General features: G+C 34.3%; 1 protein-coding gene across 1 annotated transcript; it reads right to left on the reverse strand.

The window, feature by feature from the left end:
• Positions 1-4,016: 4,016 nt before the first annotated feature.
• Positions 4,017-6,632, reverse strand: LOC123671151 (protein ST7 homolog). Its single transcript, XM_045604847.1, has 2 exons — positions 5,266-6,632; positions 4,017-4,643 (listed from the first exon to the last, which is right to left on the reverse strand). Exons 1-2 carry the CDS (start codon positions 6,393-6,395, stop codon positions 4,244-4,246), a joined length of 1,530 nt encoding a protein of 509 aa, XP_045460803.1. The 5' UTR covers positions 6,396-6,632; the 3' UTR covers positions 4,017-4,243.
• Between the last annotated feature and the right edge of the window lie 4,332 nt (positions 6,633-10,964).

The following is a 10,964-nucleotide window of genomic DNA, read 5'->3' on the forward strand; positions in this document are numbered from 1 at the left end:
ATGAATTTGATTTTCCACTGAGTCAAACAATAATTCAATATTTTGACAGTGGCGTAACAGGAAGTTTGAAAAAAAGATTACTCAGTTGCAGTACTGCGGAATATGGATAAAATATATAAATAATATAAAGGGTTTTCCAATATAGCAATGATGAAATTTGAAATGGTTATAGGAATAGAAAAAATGTGTATTAGGTAATTTATGACATTCCTTATGTCATTTTCATTCAGAAGGTTTAATGCTTGCTTCAACAAATTTTAGGAATACTCAGTTGAATAATTTTATCGAAATCGAATGATCATTTATGAATACTGAAAAAAAATTAAATAAAAATTCATGGACGACATTATTTAGTGAATCAACTCATTATTCGTCGTATTGTTGTACCAAGTACGGCTCAGTAGGTACTAATATGATATATCAATAAAGCCTATGGAAGTTTAGATGAAAACACCGAACAAAACATTAGAAAATCAAAAAACAAACTCTGGGTACCTCTGTCCTCTATCACTACTAGGGTTGCCAGATGTATATGAGGAAAAAACCGGACAAATTTTTATTTTTTATTAGTTCATATTAGAAATTTCTAATATGAACTAATAAAAAATAAAAATTTGTCCGGTTTTGTAATTACAAAATATAAAAAAAATTACGAAAAGCTTACAGTCTACTTCTTCATATACTTGGCATTTGACGAGACTGCTTTCAACAAAGATCTATTGCTTGACATAGCATCCTTAAATTCCGTGCAACTAGCATTTATATTGACATAAACACACAATTCATATTTTACAGTGTTTACGTCGAGACGATTTCTTTCGTCAGTCCATAGATTTCCCATAACATTGACATGCGCAATATCTATCTACGTAACTACAAACAATACTGTTGGTTGTCACGCGGTTGCGCTAGATATTGCGCGGTCGCGCCAGATATTGCGCGAAATTTAAAAACCGGACAATCTTCTGTCCGGTTTACCGAGATTTTTTCGAACGGACAAACATGAAAAAAACCGGACATCTGGCAACCCTAATCACTACTCCTCTATCTTTACAGAATGCCATGACTAACTCAAACAGATCCTTCATTGAACATTCGAATTGGTTGCAATATGCGCGGAACACCACCTTCGTCATCTGGCCGACCAGGAAAAATCATCTGAGTACCTCCATCCATGAGCCATCTGAATACTAAGCCTCCTAATATTCAGTTTACTATTTAGAATTTCAAAGGAATTTCTGGAAACAAGAAATCCGGAGGTAGAATCTTACCAATGAATGATCTACTAATTATTAATTATTAAGCAAAGAGCGCGTAGAGAGAGCAATCGACTGCAACATACAAGTAAAATGTATGATGTTAGCATCAGCTGACAGAAGTCAAAGTTGGGATCGGTTGAAATTCAAATTGTTCTCACTCCTTCATGGTCACGTGACCTGAGTCTGAATATTTTACCTCTGTAATGTTCTAGTCAGTGTTATTCACTATACAATCGTCCATGGCCACATCTATGTATTATTGAATTTCGGCGAGGTATTCTCAGGAAATTTTTGAGGTAAGCCCTCTCTCAGAGGTTTGTAGTGTTTCATGCCTGAAGCACAGACCGAGATTTTACCGTAGAACAATTGAGTTTATGTACCAGTACCAAGCTCCACAAGTGGTTAGATATGTTCCGAGAGATCCGCAGCCCATGACGCCATCTCTAGGGCAAGCAAAGAGACAAAGAGTTATCGCATTCCAGCCGCATTTTGGAATCGCTTTGATTTATCCTGGACAACATGAATTGTTGAATGGGTTACTAATCTCAGACAAACTGCAAGTGCCATATAACGAAGACCTGGAGTCTCTCGGCTGTCATTCGATAACCTGAGGACATTGATGCAGAACGAGCTTCAATGATGAAAACCATCAGGAAGACATTGTTAACATAACGCCATTAACGCCTGATATCCTAGAAAGAGCCATCTCAAACGTCATTTGACTAGTCGTTCTCGAGCCAAATGTCGTAGATGCGTCCTCTTTTTATAGATTACGGTGTTTCGTCTCGAGATCGCTGGTGAACTCTTCAGTTGGGCAATCCAGCAATATCTGCCCAAGACACCTTCCTACATCATCGTGGAGGGGTTACTCTGCCGCAACGCAGGAACCCTCATAAACTCGCCGAGTGCACTAGAGTGTGGCTCTACGCCATCTCTCGGGCAGACAGAGTCACTGCAGACAGAATTTGGTTTACTCAATGTATGATGAATAGGGGAAGTCGCCTATTTGATCCCCATCCCACCTAATGGAAGAATATCCAAGCCACCAATATATCAGTTCGGAACAATCTAGTTGCGAGTTACAATCTGCGATCGAGATATCTCTGACGATGGCTACCGCAGTCATAAACGAAACGTCGAGAATAGACGGAAACACTAGATGTATAGCTTTTTGGATCTAGCCAAATAGCTGAATTTACCTTGCTAACGAGTTCACCAGTTGTTCCGGAGGAAACACGGCTAGTTTTTTCCCGGGAATCACGCCAAACAATTTCGAGAACTCACCTACGAGTATGACAAATGCGTTTACTGCACAAGAGCACGTACTCACATTTGGAAATAGACATTTAAACTGATACAGTCACGTTTTCCTATAGTATTTATTATTCACTCCAATCATACACGTAAAATGTAATGAATACTCTGTGACGACATATTGAATGGAATCTATCTATGAACAGTGTATACTTACAATCAGAGTTGTATAAATTAGATTTTTTCTACAAGCATGCGCTTTTAACTCGATTTTCACACGCATTTTAAGTCACAAAAAGTCATTTTCCCTCGCAGTGCTGCTATTTCTTTTCCGCACGCATATGCGTGCGGAAATAGTAGGGGATTTGCCCGCACGCAAGTATTAAAGAATAAATTAAATTCTGTCATCTCTCTATCCACCGGGAAAGTACCACTTTCCGCACCTATTAGGAAATTAACTATTCTACAATCGTGCGCTTTCAACCCCCGTTCCCGCACACATTTTAGGTCCCAAAGAGTATTTCCCACACAGTGCAGGAAAAACCTCTGCAAATTCTTTTTCGCACGCATATGCGTTTAGAAAAGAAACAGCAGGGGGTTGTCCCGCAAGCAAATAAGTGTAAATTTGATTCTGCATGGCTCTATGCACCGAACGTCCAAATAGTGCCAATGATAAGATAACTATGGTAACAACATGCAGAAATACATCTGTTCTTCATGTGTATGTGAATATAATTAATCAAATTTTTTGACTTTCAAATCATTACATGCTATCATAGAAAAAATGTTGTTCCCAACTCTTGCGGAAAATGCCTTTCTTCACTCAACTGCTTGACCAGCAGTTTATTGCGGGAAAGTACCACTTTCTGCACTTCTAAGGAAAATGACTATTTCATCCAAAAGTGATTCCAAAGCTTCCTCAACTTCAGAAGCAAAATTATTTCCCACAATATAACTATATTAAAGTTAAATTCACCACTGATTAATCTGTTGGATATGCAAAACATGTTATAATCACATTGGAGTGAAAAAATGTCAAGAAATGTTTTCTTGTAAAAAGAATTGTGTAAATTGTTCATCATTATGAGAATACAATAAGATTCTTAATCAACAATGAAAAACATTGTAAAAATAATTGAAAGGTATAACTTATTCAACCAGTGTGAGTCAAAATTACTAACACCAATTCATATGAAACATGCTTACAACTTCTAACTGAAATCATGCATTGACTTGAAATTCTCACAGGCACATGGAGAGAAAATATTTGAAGTTTTGGAAAGGATTCTGGTATGTTCATTGACTTATTTGTATCTTGCGGTTGGTATGAAATCGTAAAGGAAAATCAAATCAAGATTATAGAAGTTCACAAACTCAAATGTTCGTTATATAAATCAAGTAAGTCATGAAATCAATTAATTACCACTGGATCTTCTTGATTTGAGTTAATAATTCCTTTGACAAATTACAACAATAAGTTAAAGAATACAGATATTGAAAGACTTTTTCATATATTAATCATATAATTTCGTCAATTACACAATTTGTCATAAACTTTCTTCATGCAAATAATAATATCTGTTCACAGATTACAATAATTTCATTTATAAAATGTCAAACTTCAAGGCGGGAAAACAACAATATAAATAAGGAACATCTACAACAGAAGTACGTTCAGAATTAAAATCAACTAATGTTAAACAATTCATTCGAAGAAGAGTCAATGCACACTATATCCTTGATAATTGTAGAAGGATATTTGAAGGCAACAAACACTCAATTTTATCGTAAACAAAATACACTGGTAGAGACACTGAATTAAGTACTGCTCTAGCTACTACACCCATCGGCTCGGGATACTGGTGTGTTAAGAGAGCTAGAAGTGCAGTGAAAGAACATAGTCCAGCTGTAAAAATAATGAAGAAAGGTAGTTCCTTTTTTGGGTACACTGAAATCTCGTGGAAAGTTGGCAAAAGCTCTCTATCAGCACATTCTGTACATGTTGGATATGGGTAGAATAAATGACCTCTTTCTAATGGATATGGCAGCATTCTGAATGTACCTTCCCAAGTACAATGTAAAAGATTCAACGCTCCCTCCACAGCTTTCCAATGTGCCAAATGAAAGAAACTGAAAACAAAATACAGAATCATCAATTTTTCCATTAGGTACTTCCATTTTATGAAAATGAATGAATGCTTCCTTGTTCTTCTCATTCATTAATTTTAGCAGCTATTACCTATCTGAATCCCTACATCAAATTTTATAAAACATCAGAAAAATAGGAGAGGTACTGAAATTTTGAGAATGCTACATTTGCGATTACGCTATAGTAGAATCGGAAGATGGTATAAGAATTGTAGAAGTTAAAGACTCCACAGGGGTTTGTAGACTTGCAGACCTACATAAAACCGAAGTTGTTCAGATTTTTCTAAAATGCATTTTGACTGTCAAAATTCTATTCAAGTCACTTAAATAAAAAGTAGGGGTATAAATGACTGAAAGTCTTATAGGGTCTGAATCCTAAGTAGGTTTAAGTTATTTTTGCCTCTGTTTATAAAGTAATTGAAATTACTGATAAAATCAACTTTGAAGTAGATACCTATGCACTAAATTTTTTATATCTCTTTCTGAATAAAAAATAATCAATTCCTGTTTTTTGTTTTCATTTGTCGAGAAAAGACTCAGTTTTTTCTTGTCCAAATAATTGTGGTTCTCCTAGTATTATAACTTTTCTAATTGCAATACTGACCTATAAGCAACTGCTTCAGAATCACCTCTCTTCAAAATATGCTCTGGGGGCATTATGAGGGGTTTCATTTCTAGGAGGTACTTAGGAACATGAGGGTTGAATTCTACTGCCCTATGTATTGCCTCCACTGCAGCCATTTCTGCACTGGTTAAACCTCGCTTTGTAGCAATATCAGGTGAAAATTTATCTGCTACTTGTCTGGCTTTGAGAAGAGCAGCTGTGTAACATATGGCAGCTGATTTAGGTAATGATATATCATCATACTTTGCTAATACAGCTTGAACATCTGCATATGCTTGCATTTGAAGCAAAGCTTCGATTAAATTCTCATGTACATTCAAAACATTCATTATCGGAGGTACTTCCTTAGTTAAATCTCTGAACATCTTTACAGCATCTTTCATTTTTCCCAATTTTCTGGCACACATTGCTAATCTCCTCTTTATATAAATTAAAACATTTGTATCTCTCCTGTGTTGTGCTTCCATTAACGATCCTTGATGTTGTAAATCTTGAGACTTTTTATAATTTGCTTCTGCAATTTTCAAAGCTGTTTTGAATATTTTTTCTGCATCCAATATGGTAGTTGCTTCTTCCTCAGCCAATAAAATGTAGGCAGAAGCGCATTCTGGATTTTTTTCTATGGCTGTATGAGCTGCTTTTAGCCGAAGAACCGGATTTCTTTCTCTCCAAGCAGATTGCATCAACTCGTACTCTGATCTTCCTGCATCAGCTTCACAAGTGAAGAAAGTTTGATGATCTTGTGCTGATAAGTTCATATCATAATAAGTCAATGGCTCTTTACTTGTGGTCCAATAAAATCGTTGATACTCGGCACCTCTCAGTAAATTTAGAGGATTTCTCCAAACTTTACATTCTGGAACATTATTTTGAGATCCATTAGAGGAACTACTACTGCTACTACCATTGCCATTTTCTGTGTTATCGATACCACTTATCCAAGGACTGATATGATTCAGTGAAACCTGTTCAATAAAAGACGTTCCATATTTTCTGAAATACCACCATTCAAATATCAAGATAAGTCCTGATATCAAGGAAGAGGTACCAGTTAAAGCAACGTAAAACTTGGGAGTCAGTGTACTCAAAAACATAGTGGAGTCCCACATTTTTAAGAATATAAACAACAAAACTTGAATTATTTGAAATGTAAGTTATTTGGCCAATTCAAGCAATACAATTAATGAAGATTCTAATATTATGCAGCCAGATTATGATCTTCCAGCTCTCAATTCAATGAGTTTTTTAATCATTTTATTCATAATAGCATCTATATTGTTTTCCATTCATCGTATTATGATATTTTGAGAAATTAAAATTGAAAATGACGTTTCCCTAACCTCAATTTAATCAATAATAAAAGTGATAAGTTCTTCATCTTCCTCTCCTTGATGAAATTGGCCTCATCAATATAAAAGTAGATCCAGCTCGTAATATTTAATGGTCACAAAAAAATTAAATTTTATTTATATAATTTACATTTGTATAACATAAATTCATTGGATAGGTAGAGGAATAAGAATATACGAATAGATTCACTAAATCATTCGATGATATTCTTTTTTTAATTTTTCGAATCTTTACAAAAATTATTTGTAAAACAGGATGACTAGGCTCAAATACAGTTTTTTTCCTGAGAATGAAAATTTTTTTTAAAGAAGAATTAATAGATGAATGAATACCTTAGGTAGGTAAATAGTTTTTCTGAGTTGCTTCAACAGAAAAAATCGAAATAAAAACGAAACCTGAGTAGTAAAACATTTCATTCACAAATATGATTCGTCCAACATATGCCCTGCATATAAAAAGGTATTTTGCCAACAGGAAATCCTCATTAGGAATAATAATCGATCATGAAAGTTTGCGATTGACAAGTTTTCCAAGAAAGGAGGAAGTTTCATAAGATAATTTTGAATTATGTCATCACTTCAATACAGTTTTGATAGTTTGAATTCAATAATGAAACTGAAAGATGTATTCATGAATAATTTAATAGATGGAACTCGCCATCGCCGAATTGATATTTATGATATCGAACTTCTTCAACGACCTCAGAAACGTACAGGCTATAAAACAATTATTTCCTAGGATTTCGAATGTTTTTTTTTGTGGATTTTAGACGAAATAATGATTTGTGTAGTGAAAGATGTTATGTTCTGAAAAGTCATCAAAGAGGAATAGGAGATATTCGGGATAATAAATAATATCATTCCAAAAGTTTCCTATTATAAATGTAGAAAGTAGGATATAGTAAAATTTTTTCAGATGAACAATAACAATTTCAAAATTCATGCAAAATTTCATGTTGAACACGTCACCAGAAGCAGAGGAATTTCAAGAAGAATATCCAGAAAAATAACTCATCACTGGTAACAGATTCGATTGAGTTTGGATTTTGATTGTCGATATAAAATAACGGTTTCCAGCTTGAAACATAATTTTTTATTGATCAAATCATCAGAACTATGGAAAATATCGAAAAAAAAGACAATAATTCAGTGACTACTTATAAGATCGAGTAGAAATTTTGCATGTAGTGAAGGTGTTTTTTTTAGAGCTATAGAACTTTAAATTGCAAAAAAACAACGATGGATTATTCGATTGACATGAATTTTATTTATCCGCGAAATAATCTTGTGGCATTACATTTTAAGTATGATTTCTGGCATATGACTGCCACGGCTGGCTCGGATGTAGTCCAATCTGGACGTCCAATTTTCGATGACTTTTTCCAACATTTGTGGCCGTATATCGGCAATAACACAGCGAATGTTGTCTTCCAAATGGTCAAGGGTTTGTGGCTTATACGCATAGACCAATGACTTTACATAGCTCCACAGAAAGTAGTCTAGCGGTGTTAAATCACAAGATCTTGGAGGCCAATTCACAGGTCCAAAACGTGAAATTAGGTGGTCACCAAACGTGACTTTCAATAAATCGATTGTAGCACGAGCTGTGTGACATGTTGCGCCGTCTTGTTGGAACCACAGCTCCTGGACATCATGGTTGTTCAATTCAGGAATGAAAAAGTTAGTAATCATGGCTCTATACCGATCACCATTGACTGTAACGTTCTGGCCATCATCGTTTTTGAAGAAGTACGGACCAAAGATTCCACCAGCCCATAAAGCGCACCAAACAGTCAGTTTTTCTGGATGTAACGGTGTTTCGACATACACTTGAGGATTAGCTTCACTCCAAATGCGGCAGTTTTGTTTGTTGACGTAGCCATTTAACCAGAAGTGCGCTTCATCACTGAACAAAATAAATTGGACGTAGTGCGCGATACGTATTCCGCACAGAACTATTATTTTTTATTTTTATTATTTTATTATTATGTTATATATTTTTGAAATCAGGAAAAATTAAGCTTTCAGAAAAAGGCACAAAAATCTAGTGTTCCCATTTGAAAAAACATAACTCTGGGTCATAGCTTCGTCATTAAAACCCTTTTGAAAATACGAGCACGCCACTGGATTCTACGTATGAAAGTGCCTGTATAATGTTTTAATTAGAGAGCTCTATCATCAGTATTAGCGGAGATATAAATGTTTTTCGATATCGCCATTTTTCCAAATTTCGCTTATAACTCGAAAACAAAAGAAGGTGGCCAAAAATGAATACTACCCTTGTTAGTTTCTCAGAAAAAGAGACCGAGAATGGGGTATCAGATTTTGTCTATCTCATCTGGTTTAAAAGTTGTAGTGCTAAAACATCGAAATTTGCCCACCCTGTACATCTATAATAATCATGTGGAAAGATTTATTTTAAAAATCAATCAAAGATTAATCATGTTAATCTGTTACTATCGTCTATAGATAGTCCTTAAAACGATAAATATTATCATAACATTGATTTAAAAAAATTCTACTATGTAGGTATCACTTCAGTTCCATTAAACTTATGTTTCGATGCAAGATTGTGCTGCAATTTGAAAATATAGCCTTCTGTCTGCGTATCTTCGATTAGCGATGCATAACACCACACGCAGCATCTTCAGATGCATCTGGGTGTTATTCATTGGTCTCATCTCATTGAATTCTAATACCCACGATTTCCGTATCGTAGTATATCTTTCGTCGGAATTGTTCGATAATGAGCATGAATGAAAATGAGGCATCGATACTTACGAAACTACTACGCTGTCTATAAATTATTTCGATACCATAATGACTGCTGTTAATTCACTATCATCTGAATTATGTGATGAGGCTTCAATCGTTTCGTTTATGTGTGAATAGGTGAGCTTTCCCTGAATTATGCTCTATTATTTTCGATAATTAATATTTGGAATCGAGAAGAATTGGGAGCGAAGAATAGTGTCAATTTTATTATTATTTATTATTTTCTCCTAACTCACATAATAAGTGATCTCATTGAAAATTTTATAATAAATATTTCACAACATAGGTAATTATTCACCTTATGCAGAGGTCTACTTAAGAATTATTAAAAATTCAAAAACGCAATGATTTGGTCAAAATGCGGAGACAAATTATGAAACACTCTGATTACATATTAGTTGACGGAGACATAAAAAAAATTGATCAGTAGAAGTTCCCAAGAACTTTTGATTCAATAACTTGCAACGCTGGTACAATTATTATTTAGTTGACATCTTTAGATAGCTGTTCAAATATGTTCAGTCATATACAAGAGCTTTTTTCGGCAGAGGGTAAAACTCAGTAAAATGCAAAAATTAATATTGGGGTCTTTTACCGATAGAGAAAAAAAATTGAAGGTACCTTTTTTAAAATTGTTGATAATTACATAAGGGAAATATTCATTAATAGAAAACCAACAATTCTAACAAATCTAAGAATAGATGGTAGAATAGGAGAAACGTTAATTGTTTTCTTCAATCCTAAATTGAATTTAATTTTTTGTACAAATTTGAAATTGTTGGTTGAGTAAGCTCTATAATTTCTTATTTCCCTAGCTTTTTTCGGCAGAGGGTAAAACCGAAGATTTGTTCTCACATAGCTTACTCAACCAACAATTTCAAATCTGTTCGAAAAAATAAATTCAATTTAGGATTGAAAAGAAAAAATTAACATTTCTCCTATTCTTCCATCTATTTTTATATTTATTAGAATTGTTGGTTTTTTATTGATGAATATTTCCCTTATATAAAAAATCAACAATTTTCAAAGAGATGCTTTCAATTTTTCTCTCTATCGGTAGAAGGCCCCAATATTGATTTTGCATTTTTCTGCAGTTTGACTAGCGACGGCTCTGGAAGAATGAATGAACGGTCAAAAGCTAATAACAATCAATCAAAGGATCATTTATGAAGGTTATAAAATTGCACCATATTGGTGCTTCAACTCAGAGTAATAAACACAGTTAGTGGGAGCATATGTCATTTTCAGTAAGCAAATTTTGTCCCCAACATGAACTATCAAATTTGACATGAAGCGCGCGGAAATGAAAACATATCAGTGATACGATATTTCACTCAATTCGAGAGGTCCTCCAGAAAGAACGCATGATCCCATAGTAAATCAACGTTTCATATTAACTCAAAAATGTATCGAAATAAATACCTAAATGTCCTAAATATATCAGAAATTCAGAAAACAAGCTCCAAGCGCGCCAAACGATGTGAAACAACCGATGACATTAGGAGAGCAAAAGTTGCCAAACCTTGGATTTCAGCAGGTAGATAGATAGAAAAA

Source organism: Harmonia axyridis, chromosome 1, assembly GCF_914767665.1.
Source record: "Harmonia axyridis chromosome 1, icHarAxyr1.1, whole genome shotgun sequence".
NCBI classification, from domain to species: Eukaryota; Metazoa; Arthropoda; class Insecta; order Coleoptera; family Coccinellidae; genus Harmonia; species Harmonia axyridis.

What these genes read in the sequence shown, in the direction of transcription:
- LOC123671151 (XM_045604847.1), bottom strand. Translation starts at nt 6,395, where the DNA reads ATGTGGGACTCCACTATGTTTTTGAGTACACTGACTCCCAAGTTTTAC. An exon ending in TCTGAAGCAGTTGCTTATAG is followed by an intron (nt 4,644 to 5,265) that starts GTCAGTATTGCA and finishes TTTTGTTTTCAG; the next exon opens with TTTCTTTCATTTGGCACATT.